A 19,074-nucleotide genomic window follows, 5' to 3' on the forward strand; every position below is an offset into this window, starting at 1 on the left:
TTGCAATCTACGCTTTAGGCTCAGTTTCGATTCACCCGTTCAACGAGAAACAAGTGTTAAGTGCTCGGAAAAGGAGGCACCAAGCGCCATCGGAAGGTTCTAGGTGAAAAATCAAGGGTACTGCCAAGCCTGTCATTCGTCGTCTGGCTCGACGTGGTTATGTCAAGCGTCTCCGGTCTGATCTTCGAGGAAACCCGAGATGTGCTGACAATATGCGCGATGCCGTCACCTATACTGAACACGCCAAGCACAAAACCGTCACGGCCATGGATGTCGTCTACGCTCTGAAGCGACAGGGACGTTTTCTGTACGGTTTCGGAGGAGAAAACTTATCACCAATGCAACAAAACGGCCCTTTTCAGGGCCACCAAGTACTTTTCAGAAAAGAGAATAGAATTTATATGGACTATCCCCTGCTTCCAAGTTTGGTTACAAGATGACAACTCTGAGAGCAGCGGCACCCGTGGTGTAGTGGTAAGCGTCTCAGCAGGCATGGGTTCAATCCCAGTCAACGCTGCCGGGAAGTTCTGAGGCATAACATCTCTGATCACGCCTTCCTTCGGGGTTCCCGGTTCATGAGTTGATGGGTCGATAGGTAGGGACCAGGTGTGGGCATGCACAGTTGAACACACCCAACTGCTCATTTGGTAATAACTTATCACTCAAATGTTGAAATTTATTTTTCTTTAAAGTAATTGATAGATTAGGCTCATAGTTTACTATAGATATGCGAAGATTAAACATTAAAGCCAATCAACACTAATCAATTTAACACTTAAGGGGAAGCTCACCGCTCCGAAAAAAATAATTACGTTTTGATTTTTCTAAAAATATTGGAAAAGATATCAAAATTTTAAGAAAATCACATATTTTTTAATTTTTCAAAGAAAATTCACGTGCAAAAACATTTTTTATAAGTCATTATGGCATAAAGATGGACTCAAAAAACCACAAAACGTCGACTTCTCGGTTTTGCTGAGAGTCCAATTTTTTTTTCATGATGAGAATTTTTGACAAAAATCTAAGGAACAAACTGATTTTCTTTGATTTTTGATATTTTTTCCCAATATTTTTAAAGAAATAAAAATGTACCGAAAATATTTTTTTATTTTCGGGCCGGCAAGCTTCCCCTTAAATTCCGAGATGTGTAGTGAGCATTTCTCACCTCATTTTTACAACGCAAAAACAAATACAGTTTACTACTAGCATTAAAATCTACTTTGTTTTACATATCTTTAACAAGCTTACACTCTATTCTATCTACTGCTTCAAAAAGAACTATGTTCCGTCAACTGTGAGCAAAGTTATTAGCAAATGAGCAGTTCGTGACCAAAACTGTGTATGCCAAGCATGGGTGTGGGTAGCATTGGTGCTCAGCACGGAAAACAAATCCTAGGAAAAAACAGCATTTTGTGTGGTCGTTGCGGGCGTGTGGTTCTGAATTGGCAACAAAATGTTCCACAATTGTATCCTCCCTATTCGTACACACCCGAAGATCGGAGGCGAATGTCACTTCGACTTGTTTTATCTAGGAACCATTCTCTGATGACTGTGTTGGGGAAGCAGCACATGCATGTACGTAAATGATGGATTTGTTAGTTATTTCGACGCTTTTGGACAATGTTTGACATATACCACTTTTTCAATAGTTTCAATTTGAAAATCAACAGACAAAAGCATTGTTATCGATGCGTAGAAATGTTTCTGATCGATTAGTGATAAAATAATTGAAATTGGTCCAGGGGCAGCTAAGTTATTAACGTTCAAAATCTTTCATAATTTCATTTTTCGCTTTTCATAAATTGTACCCCCATCTTCCCGAAAGACGTAGTCCTACGTCAAAAAAAAAAACATCTGTCAATAATTACCTTTTGCCAAAAATCCAACACAAGCAAAACAATCTTCCGGTAAAGCCGACCAAGCAAAAGTTCAATTGGACCACGAAAAACTTACGTTTGACACTTGAATGATTCAACGGAGGGGAAATAAATTCTAATCTGTCAAGTTTTAAAAAAAATCTCCAATTGGAACACAGCCTAAGACCGACATTACATCAATTTCCCCTTTGTTTGTATATCCCAGAAACTACTTTGAATATGTACGTGCATTCTGTTTTCTGGGTTACCGTTGTCGTTTTCGGAACATTAATCCAACCTTATTCTTAGAACATTTAAAACGCATTCAAAAGGCTCTTCTCATCTCATTGTTCCAGTCGTAACCGAGATACCGATACCTACCTATTATTCAATAGCATATTCTTCCCCAAACCGACAATCTCAACAGTTCCAGAAAAGGCATTCAGAAGTCATTCCATTCGAGGCAGTTCTTACAAAAGTTCGGCATCATTACTTCGACTCCAATAACAGAAACAACAAAGGATCCCAACGTTTCGGCTTTCGATTGTCGAGCGTGCGCAAATTAAAAACTCGATCAATACTCCCATCAACTTTCCATTCTTCACCCGTCAGAGAGCAATCGGGTCGGCCTTCGTTCTCGGGCAAGCGGGATCTCCATTTGAAATTCATCAGTCCGATTCGAATTTTTCGTCTTGTCATTCCTGGCGGGCGGCGAAACCCTTTAATGGCGCCCGATTTGATTGGATTTGAATTGATTTTTGGGATTCCCTCGCGAACACAATGTGATTGAAATGTTGCTCCAAGATCCATATACATAAAACGAATCGTAAAAATACAGCGGAATGTATGGTGCTTCCATTTGGATGTGAGCTCCTAAAATTTGTGCTAAAAGCTCTTCCCAAGCGTTTGAAACCCACCAGCCAGAGTGACTCGCCGAGAAATAGCTGTATCACTTTTCATGCAGCCGTTCTCCAGTCCTCCACGGTGATGGATCCCTGATGATCTCCTCTCGAGTTCAAATCTCACACGACTGCAGATAGCCGGGCTTCCCTTTGGAAGGTATTTCGATTTTTTTTTCACTCTTCACACCCTTGTGCTTCTAAAAGGAAACACAAAACGAACTCGCGACCGCGTGCGTTCCGGGGGTGGAAGGAGGCTGGCCGAAAGGCTTTGTGTTTATGTCTAGCTTGTATCGTTTATTTTATTATGTGGAAGGCTTAATAAATACATACATAGAAAATTAATAATGATATAATATAATTGATTCAACAATAAACATCAATCAAATCAATCCCGATGTATCAAACATCGGGAAAGAGTGGGAATCGCGCGGATCATCATCAGTCAGTCCGTCAGCCAGTCCATCGACGAGTTCCAAACTCTGTAGTTATGTGCATTAGGGCGGATGAGAGTAGGATGAGAAAGGATTGTTGTAGCTTTCTTCCAAACACAGAACGCCGGAGTAAGGAGAAGAAGCGCGCGCGCTGGTGGAGAATAGAAAAAAAGGCGCCTTTTATCGTACCGAAACTGATTGGAATACAATAATAATAGGAACACAAAAGGCTTTTGCAACGGGTGATGTACCTTGGTTTGGTTGTGCATGCAGTAATGGTAGTTGGAAGAAATGGTTAGCGTAACAATACACTCGGCTGCAGGGCCTCAAAGGGCCACAGGAGAATACAATGTCAAGGAGGATCGATAGGGTGATTGCATGTGCTAAAGTTTCAGGAAAATAGATGGAAAATCGATCGTTGATTTGCTGACTAAAATTAAATACAGCTCGACATGCCAGTTCCCCAAGAAGATGCCATAAGATGTTTTTTTTGTGTTCAATTCAAGTAACCATAACTTTGTTCTATAAGCATGGTCCCCTGATTTCTACTGCTATTTTGATCTATATATAATAATGACAATATTTCTGTATTCACATCATCAATTCACTTTCGAATTAATATATTCATATGTGTGGGGTTCGCTTTTGATTTCATGTTTCAATATTTCCCCTCATTTCCACCTTCTGTTTGACCACAGCAGCAGATGGGACCTGTTCCTCGGCAACTTTTGCTAAGCTGGTTGTGATTTGACTCTCTATATTCCATAAACTACAACAATGTTAATGAGGAGCAACCTGTCGCATTTTCAAAATTGTCTCTGCTCAACTCCGTGCTGCGAATATTCTTCACTGCAATAGTTTACAGAATCAGAGTGACTATGAATGATCTTGCGAGTAAGTAGTAGCTGAACCTTTCCACTCCCCAGACTACTGCTAGCGCTTCTTTCTAAGTCTGTGGGTATCGCTTTTCGGAATCACTAAGAGTTTTTTAGGCACATTCTATAATCCGAGGATTTCCTGTTTCGTTAAATTGTGTAAGAACAGCCCCACCCAACAAACAATTTGAGTTGATCAACAGCTGATTAAGCTATTTTTTAGCTGAAGAAGCTTGTTTTTGGCTGAATAAGCTCTTATTCAACATTCATTGTTTGTTGGGCAATTTCCACCGATGACGCATCAACGAACAACTAAATCCTGTCAGTTGAACTGCAGTAGCCCAAACGCTGTATAGCTCCAAGGGCTTCTTCTTTCAGGTAGGCAAATTCCGCTTCTTCGTTTTCAGTCCAGTAAAAGCTGTATCGCAAGATCATTCATAGTACGCACTGATTCTGTTAACTATTGCAGTGAATAAAAGCCGCATTACGGAGTTGAGCAGAGTCAATTTTGAAAATACGACTCAACCCTGTATTGATGACTCCCAGAATGTATTGTTGATAATATTGACATTGGCTGGCAAATGACTGGGATAATGCGTACCACCGGTACTTCGCGTACTTTAAGGTTATAAAAAGGACCCGTCACGCAAGTGAAAGTGGTCCTTAGCCTCTTGCCCAGCAACTCCTATCCCTTCCTCCCGCGCGCCGGCTGGGGTACGAGTAACCTTAGGGGCGGCTCAAACAGCGTCTGACTGGCATCCAGCAGCTGAGTACGAAATGCTTCTCCCCGAAAGCTATACCCAAGATGGCAGTCCCATCACGGCGGATAGGAGACCTTAGGCCAACCACCTACTGTCTTCGAAACCTTCAAATTGTTACAAAAACCTATAGTGAAAGATTGCTAACTGATTTTAAGGTAACGACTTTTAGCGCTAAACAACGGACAAGAATTGGAACATGGAATGTACTGACGCTAGCCCAAAAGGGTAAAAGAACGTTGACCGAAATTTTATTTGGGCACAGGTCAAGGCTAAAGCTAGTAATCGCCCAGGATGGAAATCTTTCACAGGGAAGTAGGCCGCGCGATTGAAATGACGTGTTTTGATTTTGCTAAAAAAAAGTCTCTGTGTTTTTATGGTTTTTATCAATTTGAACGATTAAAAAAACAATAAAATTGATGGTGTAAAAAAAAAGATCTTATTCCGGATTTGTATATGAAGGACGAAAAGTGGAAGAGGCTGATAGGCAAACAGAAGGTCATCAAGATGGAGTGAATCAAGCGGGCCGCCATCCGGGAAGTTGAAGCATTTGAGTAAGGGTTGGTCACCGGTAAGGGCCAGTAAGTGCTGCCAGCAGATGAATCAAGAGGTATTCGAAACAAAATTGGTAAGAAATCTCGATGAACATTTCAAATGGTCCTATCTGCTTTGATCGATTCTCTTCATCGACTTTCTCTTTCGGCAATAACTCAGCTGCAAAACCTTTCCCTGTTGTATTTGACGTTTTGGACGCTAGAAAAGAACCGCCTTTATCAAACTATATGGTAGAATTAGCGCGAAATCTGTTTGCATAGCAGTGGTTACGAAAAGAGAAAGTCGATGAAGAGAATCGATCAAAGCAGATAGGACCATTTGAAATGTTCATCGAGAAATGTCCATTCAAATCGATTTAATACAGTTGAACAAATTTCAAAACTAAATACGTGCCAGATTTGAAAATAATATTTTTGAATCTGGAAGTGTGTTTATGATACCATTATCCATTTGATAAAGGTAGAGTGAACATGCGGGGCTTATTGTAAGTAAAAGTGACCTCGGAGTGGTCGTGAATTACCAGGCATTCTGAAATGGGTAACTGGAGCTGCAATAGAGCTAACACCTTCTAACTCCCGGACTAAACCTGCTTTAATTTAAGGGTAATAAAAAGCAGTTTTCTTCCATAATAACACTGCCGGACAGTGGGGGTTAGATTGTACACACACACACACACACACACAACACACACACACACACACACACACACACACACACACACACACACACACACACACACACACACACACACGCACACACACACTCACACACACACACACACACACACACACACACACACACACACACACACACACACACACACACACACACACACACACACACACACACACACACACACACACACACACACACACACACACACACAGACACATACACACACACACACACACACACACACACACACACACACACACACTCACACACACACACACACACACACACACACACACACACACACACACACACACTATTACTATCACTATCCTTACTTATCCTGACGATAATTCCAATGGAATACTAAGAATACTATCAAGGGAACTCCGATGAAAAGGGGACCAACGGCTTTACTTCCCTGGCGTGTTCAGAGATGTTATGCCTCAGAACATCCCGGCGGTGCCGATTGGGATTGAACTCAGGCCTTCTGGGGTGAGAGGTAATCACGCTTACCACTATACCACCGGTGCCGATATGCACAGCCAAGTGCTTGAAATACATTTCAGTTGCATACAGTTGCTTGCTGAGATTCAGCGAAACATATTCCGATTTGGACTATTATACTATTTGGACATCTACAGAATTAAAAGAAAGACTGTGTCCACTGTTTGGTGGTTCAACGAATAGTATCGGTTTGTTCTCTTTTAAACTTATAGCTAAGCTTCTTTTATCTAGTACATCTTTAAGTTTCTTAGCTAGTGGGAGAATCTTAAAACAATCATTTACTAATTAACCAATCAAAGGAAAGCAATACATAAAGACACATACCAATACGTGTACGCGCCCGCGCCACTGGTAAGTTCAAGCTATGCCCAAGTAACATTGCAAGTTTTATTAAGGTTTTAAAGCACTCTACAAGTCTAAATCATGTTCTACAGAACTTTCATAAAACCCAAATTGTTACTTGGGATGCGCTATTGGAGTAGGTCAGGAGTAAAAAGGAAGGAACATAGCGCATTGGGTGATTTCTATGAAATTCGATGTCATGAGACCACTTGTCGTTTGGTGCAACATGGGTAACGATTCTGAGTCAACACTTTGGTGTCTAGGAACACAAGTGCATTGGATTGACTGCAACACTTGTGTGGTATAGGAATAATCGATTAGCTGTGAATTGACATAACCCAGATATGTTTGTGGGAACATGCCATGTAAGAAATATGGATAAGCGCATCCAACTTGCTAGAAAACATTAAGATCATTGATACATGATCTTAGGAAAATCTGTTACAGTACACCGATACTCAGCAACTAATAGCGAATTCGTTTATTATCGGGGTTGAAACCAGTGCCAACCCAGTGCGAAACAGAACTTTTTTTTCAGTGTGAACCTCAACCTGAACTAGGTTTTAAAAACAAACGAGCAAACTGATGCTTGTCTGAAAACAAGCAGACCCAATCTTGATACCTGATCCAGATTGGAACTGAATAATAAACGATATTTGAATAATATTTCGGCAAAATATGTGTGCTGTACAAATATCGGCAAAAATTGCTGAGATTCGACAAAGAAAATTAAGTCTGCATGGGAAATTTTAAAAGGATTTCAAGTCGGAAGAGCCATCCGGGGAATGTTGGAAGAAATTCAAGGGAAAATTGAACGAAACTTTCGGGAAAAAGGTTGGAAGTACTTTTTGAGTAATGATTGGAAAATCTTCCATAGGAAGTCGTTTGAATTTACAAAGGATCATTGGAAGAAAAATGAGAGATTGCTTTATCAAAGAGATTTTCAGCTTGTTGGAAGAAACTTCCGGTGGAAATTTGAAAGAATCTTCCGGGGAATTCAAAATATTGCAATTTAGTGGGTAACACTATTTACTGCTTCGTGGATTGAGACTATGGCAGTACCTTACGGAGCCGATATTTCATTGTTTATAGTTTAACAAGAATAATTTAAATGGTTTACTTCTTAACCGGTGGTTTATTCGAGGTAACATTTTTTAGTGAAGGATCAGGTGAGGAGCATGGAAAACGAAACAGGGCCTATAAAGGTATTTATGATTTCAAACCAGGACAAAGGATTTGGCTAAATATTTGAATTTAGGATTGTAAAGGGAGTCCACAATGAAATTGCCACACACAAAATTGATTCGCAAAATTCGAGTTTTCATCCGATTGCCATCAAATTTTCAGGGATTGAGAAATAACTATTAAAATTCATTTTACCATTTTACTCGTATTTTATTTACAGTCCATACGCAAATACCCGCACCTTGGCCTTAACCCCGGCCATAAGATTCTGCACAACCTGTGAATCAACCGTTTTTTGCATGTAAACCCATACTTTCTTCAGTTCCTCGACTGTCTTCACTACCTTAGGTCGTTTAAGAAGGTGCTGCTTCAAAATCGCCCAGTACTTCTCGATGGGGCGGAGCTCCGGAGTGTTGGGAGGGTTGAACATTTTCGGCACGAAATTGACCTTATTGTCCGCATACCACTTCAGCACGTCCTTGGAGTAGTGGCATGAGGCCAAATCCGGCCAGAAGATTGTTGGGACGTTGTGGGCCTTCAGGAGAGGAAGCAGCCGCTTCTGGAGGCACTCTTTTATGTACACCTGTCCGTTCATCGTGTCCTGGGTCACGAAAGGTGCACTCCGCTTCCCGCACGTGCAGATGGATTGCCAAACCAGGAATATCTTCGCAAATTTGGACATCTTCTGAGTGCGGACATGCTCCGGAACGCTGAACTTATCCTTGGCCGTGAAAAACAGGTTGCCGGGGATCTGTTTGAAGTCGGCCTTCACATATGTTTCGTCGTCCATGATGCAGCATTCAACTTTCGTCAGCATGTTGAGGTACAACTTCCTGGCACGGGTTTTGGCGGACTTGTTCTGCTTCTCGTCGCGATTAGGGGCCTTTTGTACCTTGAACGTTCGAAGCCCAGCCTTAGTTTTGGCCTTCTGGACAAAACTTCGGCTTAGGTGCAGCTTCTTAGCCACATCCCTAACGGAGGCGTTCGGATTTCGGTTGAAGGCCCCAACTACGCGGTTGTGATTTTTGGTGTTGTACGGAATACTTTTTCCTTCACTTCTGGGCTTCCGATCGGTGGTCAACCGTTCCTCGAACCGCTTAATCACTCGCGACACCGTGGAATTCGCGATTCCCAACGTTTTAGCGATGGAACGATGCGAGAGATCCTTGTTCTCGTGATGAATGCGCAAGATTTTATCACGCACGAGCTGTTCTTTCGACTCCATTTCCGCGAGTTTTGATCACAGGACTTTAAAACTTGCAGGATGTAAATAATGCACTATGAACTAAATCCACCCAAATTTTCATTAAATCCTACCCAACGGTTAAAAAGTTAGAGCAATTTCATAGTGTGGCAATTTCATCGTGGACGCCCTTTATGGCCACAAACTGCTATCACGCTACTGCAACATATCTAATCTTTAAAGAATGCTGCGTTATTAAAACTCACTCAAAATCAAACAACAATTTCTTCTGTTATAGGACCACCCCATGCTACCAATCATCAAGTGGGCATGAATCGCAGAATCAGCGTGCGAGACAAGCTGAATGAATGAACATTATAATCTAACTCACCGACTGTCCGCGTGGTGGATGGTGGATCTTCTTGAACACACATGTGAACTCATAAATAGCAAATAACCGAACCAAACCCCATCGAAAAGGAATCCCTAGCAAATCGTATGTATTTATTTCCACATTCGATCGAAATTATGGGCAACATGCTGAACACACACACATCTCGCATTGATGGAAACCGAATTGGAAGAATAGGAATATGAAAGGTAGCACACGATATACCTAAATGATTAAGGCTTTTTTCGCTTCAATAGGTTTTTCGATGAGAAGAAGAAGGTTGATTCGTCGTCGTTCCGCTGTTCAACTAGGAGGATCCAGCCGACTCGAAGACGAATGTTGCGTATGGGTACAGTCGGTGGCGGCAAAGGTGCACAGTTTCAACATTTTCCGAATTGTATGTGGCTCTTTTTCGCTTTCCTTCACCGCAACTCTTGATCGATTCCTATTATCTATTGTTGAACCGACAAAAGAGCGAAATAAAACACAATGCTTTATGCATATCATACACAACGATGACGGTTCCTCCGCTAAGTCCCACCTCCCACCCATCCACGGTATTAATGCTCTTCCTTCTTGTTATGACAGTAAAAGGGTGAAATGAAGAAAAAATACCAATTTACTGATTTTTTTTTAGCAAAATGACTCGCGATGTTATGTTGTTTGGTAAAAGTTGATATTTACAGTTATAGAGCTTTTTTTTCTGTGTGCACAGAGTGGTTGTGAACTTCATTAAATGTCGATTAGGAGGGCTTTGCTGTTGACGCGTAAAACCGACCATTCATGCGAGGATGATTGTCAATGAATATAGGTATTCATCAGGTTGGTCAAAATTTTCATAAACGCGGCCGCTATCGTGCGTTCTTTTTTGCTCATATGTTTGTTTAACACCTCTTTCTTCGGTCTAATTCCCTTTGACTTTTGCCGAAGCGCTTTTTTTAATGATTTCCTAATAGAACAAAACAAAAAGTGCCGGCTGCGCCTTTCTTTTATGAAGCCAGGATGATGATGCTGTTGTTGCTGCCTGTCGATACTACTATGATGAGCCGATCGGGTTGACCCAATGGGTTCGCTGGGCGGTCATCACAATTATTATTAAAATATTGTTTCGGAAAAGGCGAAGCCAACCGGAGAGATAAAGCAACGGGAAAAATCTAGTCGTATTTCTACGAGATCCATCACCAGTCCTCCTCTCGTCGTCGTCGTCGTCGTCGTGGTCGTCGTCGACAGTCTAGCTAATTTCCTATTTTATCTCTTTGATCTGTTCGCCGTTTTTTCTCATCGCATGGCGGCACCCAGCAGCTTGAATTAAGCGTGAGCAGAACGAATTTGTAACCGAAATCACTGGCTGGCGCCTGCTTAAAATTACGAAAATGATTATTCTGTTATTTATAGACAGCACCAGCAACGAAACAGTCATCACATGGGACTCACACTGGTACTACTACTGGAATAAAACAAAGGGAAAGCAAGTATCAGTCACTAACTATGGCTCGACCAACAAGTAGCTTTTTGCTCCAGATCGAAGGCGATCGAATTGTCTAGCTTCGGAACGATCCCATCATGGCCATGAATGGCCATAGATTATTGTTTTAGCTTTGGATAATTTTCGGTGTCTGTTTTAGCGACGAGCACGGGATCATTCAAGGGAGTAGAATGGAGCGAGGGCGGTGTGTTGTGAGTGTTTAATTTAACACGAAAGACATGCTAAAAAACGAAATAGGGTTAGATCTAATGATTTCTAATGATCTTTCATCTCATCGATATTTGGGCAATTCTGTTCACCGTGAACTGTTGTAAAATTGTGCTTTGGCTTTATATTACGACACATTTTCCAGCAATCGCTTCTGTAGACCCACATTTAAATAGGATATTTTCTAATGAGTAGAGGTATAATTGCATGCTTTAAGCAAATTGGCCTATAATCATATTTTGTAAATTCATACACCAAAAATGTGCCGTAAGGTTGGTTCATTACAACCCCCTGCTCCCCACTACTCTTTTGATTTGTATTGGCGTTTCCAACTTATTCTTTTTCTTCTTTGGTTATATTACGTCCCCACTGGGACTTTTCCACGGCTGTGGGGTCGGATTAAAATTGAACGACTCCAACTTCCATTCCAACTCAAAATTCTAAGTGCTCTGATTTGAAAACCACTGACTCCTACTCCGACTCTGACTCCGACTCCTCGACTCCGATTCCGAGTTTAACAACATATATTCATTAACATTTTATTGCAATAAATTCCAGTTGTTTATGAATTTAAGGCAACATCAGGAAATAAGTGTAAAGTACTTTTATGCTTAATAATTTTCATGGGGAATGAACTGGAAATTTATTGATTGATTTTGGAGATATTTTAGATATTTCAAAAGATATGCACTGAAGAGTGAAGTTATTCACATGCAACTTAGTAATGTTTTTAAAATTAAGCCTAGTAATTTATGGTTTTTATGTAAAACGATTGGAAAAGATTCATGTTTGGTAATATAATGAGAAGGTATTTGCTGGATGAAAATACTAAGTTTAAACATTCCAACATTATTTAGCGTATTCTGAAGACATTTCAGCAATAAAACTTAATTGCCAATGCAGTTTGAACCGTTTTTACTATAATGCAGGGTGGCCACATTTTTTTTTCACTATCGGTAGCTTCTCAAAACTTTTATCGGTAGGCCGTCTTAAAAAGGCTCAAACCTTTGTGAGCGGGGGAAGGATAAAAACAAATCCAGCCCAATATTAGATAGTCTAATCTAGAGTCGGTGTATAATGAGTCACGCCAAGAGTGAAGCCAAGTCTACCTATTGAACTGTCAAACCGGCTACCTATCGTGCAAAGTAAACAAACATTACGATGCTATGTATGGTCCACGAAACACAGCAAAAAATAATTGTGATATCACATCAAAGTGGATGTACTTCAATCGTGTCAAAAATATGGTGTAAAAGGATAAAATTATCACTAGTACACTGCATGAACTGGCATTACGCTGCTTTTAAAGCATTTGTTAATTGTTGTGGCCATATAAATTACATGAGATTATCGACATGATTTAAGTGCATTCTCTTGCATTTAACATTAAAATTTATTGTTTGCTGTAAAGGTATGCAATAAAATATAAAATATAATCGAAAAAATAATCATAAACACGCAGTGAGCATTAAATTGTCATGGGATACGTTTGGTAATGATCAGTAATGAGAATATCTACTATTTTTGTTAAGATAATTTGACAAAATCCAAGGGGTAGGTCACTCAGCACATTGTGCCGAAATTAGATTCGGCACAGCTTGGGCACATCCATGGGCACATTTTTGGCACAATCTCGTAGACATGGGATTGTTGTAAATAAAATGGGAGCACTGCTGGACAACTGTTATTGAAGTTGTCCACAACATTACGTGCTGTTTGACTGTATATTCAGGAACATCTTCTAATTGAATATTAGAAGCATTTCACTTATAGATCTAAATACGAAATGTTGGTTCTAGAATGAGCTCAAGAATAAGAGGCAGTTAATCAGACCCAATTAGTACCTTTAATTCAAATAATGCTGCCACTCACACAAAACCAGCTACATCAGTCTATTCATCATCCTCTATAGTCGGTTCCCAACAACATTCCGCACTTGTTCAAGCCGCTGATAGACCGTTGTTTTTCACATCACGAAAGTCTAGGTTTCTGGTCTACCTTTGAGGACAATATAATACCCTAAAACAAGGACTTTTATTATCCTATGAACACAAAACAAAAACAAATACGCACACCCGCCGCTTCCCGCGTCATCCTCAAGGCCAACGCACATTAGATCCGGATCTGACGCGTTGCGACAAAGTGACAACTAAATCTATTGTCTAACTGTCAAATTTACGTCAACGCAACGCAAACGGATCTTATCCGATTTATCCTTGCGACTTCAAACCAAAACATTCCATGTGTCATACGGCAAAAAAGATGCCCCAAGATTGGTGTGTCACTTCGACTTATCTCTTGACAAAATCACTGATATAATGATTTACTACAGCCACTATCAGTGTTCACTCGGCTGTCGACAAAAGCAGACCACTCTCGATGTGTGCTACGCGATCGTCTGTTTTCTCGGCAGCAACCATTGTGTGGTCCTCCTCATTGTTCTTCATCAGCAGTTCTTTCGGTCGATGCGTCGTCGACTTTGGAAAGCAACCGTTTCGTGATGAGTGTGTGAGTGCTGACCACGTTTTGTGTCCATTGCTGCAATGGACGCGCTCTGACCCTCGTTGGCGTACAACAATTTGCCATACAATGAAACTACTGGAAGCGGCTCCAGTTCTGATGGAGGAGGCTTTTTGGATAGCGGAAGATAAAGTGTTTATTGTGTTGTATCTTTTGACTATATTTTTAAGATGTATTGTATAGTGACCAAGAATCCTCGGCTCTGTAAAGTTAATTCGGTTGAGCCTTACCAAATAAATTAATAAACAAAAAAAAAAAAAAAAAATACAGCCACTATGTTTTTTCGCTAGAAGTCATTTGCAGTTGATGTGGAAGTCTTCTGTTGCCAAGTGAAAAGAAAGGGAATCTTTCGAAAACCGCGAGTTCAACTTTTTTTTTCTCTTGCCGTGAGGAGGGAGGGGGGTCAAGAATCCCAAAATAACTGTCTACGTAGTTAATGAACAGCTCCTTAACTCCGACTCCACGACTCCGATTCCACGACTCCGACTCCACAACTCCGATTTCACAGCTCTGATTCCATGACTTCGACTCCACGACTTCGACTCCACGACTTCGACTCCACGACTTCGACTCCACGACTTCGACTCCACGACTTCGACTCGACGACTTCGACTCGACGACTTCGACTCCACGACTTCGACTCCACGACTTCGACTCCACGACTTCGACTCCACGACTTCGACTCCGACTCCAACTCCACGACTCCATCTCCACGACTCCGACTCCGACTCCAACTCCACGACTCCATCTCCACGACTCCGACTCCACGACTCCGCATCGACGACTCCGCTTCGACGACTCCGATTCCACGACATCAACTCCACGACTTCGACACCACGACTTCGACTCCACGACTTCGACTCCACGACTTCGACTTCACGACTTCGACTCCACGACTTCGACTCCACGACTCCGACTCCACGACTCCGACTCCACGACTTCGAATCCACGACTCCGACTCCACGACACCGAATCCACGACTCCGACTCCACGACTTCGAATCCACGACTCCGACTCCACGACACCGAATCCACGATGAGTGTGTGAGTGCTGACCACGTTTTGTGTCCATTGCTGCAATGGACGCGCTCTGACCCTCGTTGGCGTACAACAATTTGCCATACAATGAAACTACTGGAAGCGGCTCCAGTTCTGATGGAGGAGGCTTTTTGGATAGCGGAAGATAAAGTGTTTATTGTGTTGTATCTTTTGACTATATTTTTAAGATGTATTGTATAGTGACCAAGAATCCTCGGCTCTGTAAAGTTAATTCGGTTGAGCCTTACCAAATAAATTAATAAACAAAAAAAAAAAAAAAATACAGCCACTATGTTTTTTCGCTAGAAGTCATTTGCAGTTGATGTGGAAGTCTTCTGTTGCCAAGTGAAAAGAAAGGGAATCTTTCGAAAACCGCGAGTTCAACTTTTTTTTTTCTCTTGGCGTGAGGAGGGAGGGGGGTCAAGAATCCCAAAATAACTGTCTACGTAGTTAATGAACAGCTCCTTAACTCCGACTCCACGACTCCGATTCCACGACTCCAACTCCACGACTCCGACTCCACGACTCTGACTCCACGACTTCGACTCCACGACTTAGACTCCACAACTCCGACTCCACAACTACGACTCCACCAATCCGACTCTACAACTCCGACTCCACAAATCCGACTCTACAACTCTGACTCCACGACGCCACGACTCCATCTCCACGACTCTGACTCCGACTCCAACTCCACGACTCCATCTCCACGACTCCGACTCCGACTCCAACTCCACGACTCCATCTCCACGACTCCATCTCCACGACACCGAATCCACGACTCCAACTCCACGACTCCGACTCTACGACTCCAACTCCACGACTCCGATTCCACAACTCCGACTCCACTTGACGCCGTCCCTCAACTAAGTGCTCTTTGCATTTCCACAGTAGTTAATTGAGAACTTTCTAAGCCTGTGCATTTTTTTTTTTCGTATATGTACGTTTACTAACGTATTCAACAGCTGTGTCAATTTTGAACAATAATTTGTATGGTCAAATGTACGAAAAATGGAACGAAACTAAAGTCTGTTCCAGTTAGTATTTGGCCGCTTCTTTTTAATTACTGTAGCGCCTCTAGTTGTCGTCGCAAGAAACTATTGACAGCGTTTTGATCCGAATGGATTGCAGTAGTAGTGAAAATTTCATCACGATTCATATACTTGTACAAAAGTTATCGAAGATGGAAAGTGACAGATGTGAAAAAAATCTGCACACTCACGTGCAAAATCCAACGTGGTCAGGAGGAATGATTGCAAAGGCTCTAAAATTTCCAAAATCGACTGTAAAGGCCCACGCACATTAGATCCGGATCGGACGCGTTGCGGCAAAGTGACAGCTAAATCTATTGTCTAACTGTCAAATTTAAGTCAACGCAACGCAAACGGATCTAATGTTAGTGGCCCTTAAGTGCCGTGCTTAAACGTTACCGGGAAACACCAACGTTGGATCGTGCAAAACAAAACAAACGTAGATCATAGATGGGATCTCGCGGCACACTGTACAGTTCGGCGAGTCTGTATGCGAGAAGGTTTCCGGTCATACCATGCCAGCAAACATCCCAACAGGACGCTGAAACAAAACCTGATTGCCAAACACCGTGCAAGGAAGCTGTACGAGCAAGTTCTGACCAAGTATAACGGATGTAATTTGATAGACGATGAAACTTACGTAAAAATGGACATTGGATAAATCCCGGGCAAAATTTTTAACTTTGCTAAACGTAAGGGGGATGCTCCGGCTAAATTCAATTCACTGGATCGACTATGAATTCAAGGAGGAGTGTCTACAGAACATAATCTTGTCGTTCATTCAATCACACGAAGGTCCCGTAAAGTTCTGGCCTGGCTTCGCCAGCTGCCATTACAGCCGCGATGTCATAGAATGGTTTACGCAGAATAATGTCGATTTTATTGAGAAAATTATCAATCCACCAAATTGTCCAGATTTTCGTCCCATTGAAAAAAAATTGTGCAATTATCAAGCGAAGAAATGTGGCGAAACAATCAAACACCATCTGATTTGGAGAAGTGATGGAAAAGGATGGTAGATGAGGTTGACAGTACTATTGTGCAAGACATGATGAGAGGTATTCCGTTAAAATTTTGCACAAATGCACAAATAATAATATGTGCGTTTCTATGTGCGGTAATAAGGGGTAAGATGATTCATAGAACACCGGGCCTGTTTAAATCTCAGATTTAGACACGATGCTTCAGAATTCAACAAATAAATGAAAGCATTTTGTCTAAAAAGTGGACCATTTCCTCTGACTGTCAGCACTAACTCAGTCAACATTTTGGTCCGTATACAAACCAAACAAGTCGTATAAGATGCACAGATTTGCTATATCCGAATCACAGTGGAGGTCACATGCCATTCTGGATTTCCAATAACGATTTTCACGATTTAAATCTATCAGAAATACGGTACTATTGGATGAAAAACATAAAAAGCATTTTTTGAAACCAGACTCGATACCCCACTTTCGAGTCCAGGAACTAGCGCTGACTCCTATTCAAGACATGAGCACATATGAGTAAGGTGGATTTTGTCAGCGACAAATTGTGCGCTTTAGAAAAGCTTATTTTGACTTGGATGGATTTCGATGTTCATGAAAAGTGTCAGATTGTGTTAACGAATGTGTATCAAAGTTTGATAAGTTTTTATGATTATGCAGTTCGTATTAATTTGAAAATTCTTAGTTAATTAATTTATTAATTTTAAGGTGTTTCTTTGCAGAATCCTTTTCCTAATCACAAAATTGTTTACAAATCTGAAATGTCAGACAATGATTGTTTCTCCGCAACAAACAACAAGTAGTAGTTTTAGCACCTTAATATTTTGACTTTTGCAATTGCTAAGTACAATGCTAAAAAGGGCTCTACAAGGAATTGCTCTAAATTTTTTTTCGAGATTTCACCCTTTAATGAATAATCTTTATTTTCTGGCTTAGACTTTTTTTTTCAGAATTACATAAATGTTTTTACTTCTTAAAGTATGTTCCCTTGTTACTGAATAAGGAGGAAGGGGCTAAATTTAATTTTCATAATTATGGAAATCTATTCTACTGAAAAAAGAGGAGGAAGCTATTCGGACCCTCCTGTCCCTGGCAACGACCATGTTCGTGATGACATTAGTTCATTCTAAATCAATATCAATTGCATCTGTAAATAACAAAAAATCTCGTTTTTATTCGATGATGGTTTAAAATACAAAAATAAGGTTCAGTTCCAACACCAAAATGGAATCATCGATTTTAAAGAAGTCACCATGAATCAAGCATCATGAACCAGCGAGCATCATGTCACTATTTGTTTAATAATAACATCCATCGGTGATTTGCATTCTCTGGCAGCAGCCACTCGTCCAGATTGCATCAAATTAATTATGATGATCAAACGCACATTATGCGAATGACTCCGGAACCGCGGTCGGAGCCTTTTTCCGCCACTGCTCAATCAAATTAACAAATGCTTTTAAGTCATTAATTTATTTAAATTTATTTATTTATTTCCCTGTAACGATGTGTAAATTGAGTTTATATTGGCATACGGCCGCGCAAAACATAACATTACCAAACATACACCCGATCGGCCGGCTTGGCATGGCCCGTTTTCCCGGTCAGTCAGTTTGTAGAAGGGGCGAGACCCAAAGCGCGGCAGCAATAAACGACAACGTTGATGAGCTTGTTCTGTTTGGACTCCTACAATTCATCACCACTTCCGCGCTTACTCCACCCACCGATTATGGGTACGAGTGACTACATGACACTGACTGCTCAATTAGAGAGTTTTTCGATCTTCTCTAAATAAACAATCATCACATAAATATCCATTTCATTATGATTGCTATGGCAATCAACGCCCGTCCGAGAGGGACTCTCCTCTTTTTCGCCGGCTGCAATCCGGGCCAAACGGCGCCAGCGGGAAATTGGCGAGGGTGGGTGGTTGGCGGGTTTTGGTAATAGCGCCACACCACCACTGCAATGACTGGACTCTGGTTGACTAACTGACTGACTGACTGGTGCTGACTGACCATCCTCCGGCGAGGCCCACGTGCTGATGCGAAATACTTCATAAATTCCGTACCGTGATGATGTCCGTCCTGTCGAGCATCAAAGTATGAATGTGAAAATAGTATGCGGTCAGTCCCGGTGCATAACAT

At 41.3% G+C, this 19,074-nt stretch overlaps 1 protein-coding gene across 1 annotated transcript; it reads left to right on the forward strand.

Annotated features, from left to right (window-relative positions):
- Positions 1–212: 212 nt before the first annotated feature.
- On the forward strand, positions 213–15,777 carry LOC135714006 (mucin-2-like). The gene is made up of 3 exons (XM_065237263.1): positions 213–307; positions 14,379–14,913; positions 15,466–15,777. The coding sequence occupies exons 1-3, from the start codon at positions 213–215 to the stop codon at positions 15,775–15,777; spliced, it is 942 nt and encodes a 313-aa protein (XP_065093335.1).
- Positions 15,778–19,074: the final 3,297 nt, after the last annotated feature.

The sequence above is a fragment of the Ochlerotatus camptorhynchus genome, unplaced genomic scaffold (genome assembly GCF_037179485.1).
Source record: "Ochlerotatus camptorhynchus isolate MF236.1 unplaced genomic scaffold, CSIRO-AGI_Acam_v1.1 ptg000598l, whole genome shotgun sequence".
Classification (NCBI taxonomy): domain Eukaryota; kingdom Metazoa; phylum Arthropoda; class Insecta; order Diptera; family Culicidae; genus Ochlerotatus; species Ochlerotatus camptorhynchus.

Excerpts from the sequence above, each read along its gene's own strand:
- LOC135714006 (XM_065237263.1), top strand. The coding sequence starts at position 213 with ATGCGCGATGCCGTCACCTATACTGAACACGCCAAGCACAAAACCGTC. Across the intron at positions 308-14,378 it reads AAGCGACAGGGACGTTTTCT|CTCTGATTCCATGACTTCGA; the intron begins GTACGGTTTCGG and ends CCGATTTCACAG. Across the intron at positions 14,914-15,465 it reads ACCGAATCCACGATGAGTGT|ACTCCACAACTCCGACTCCA; the intron begins GTGAGTGCTGAC and ends TCCACGACTTAG.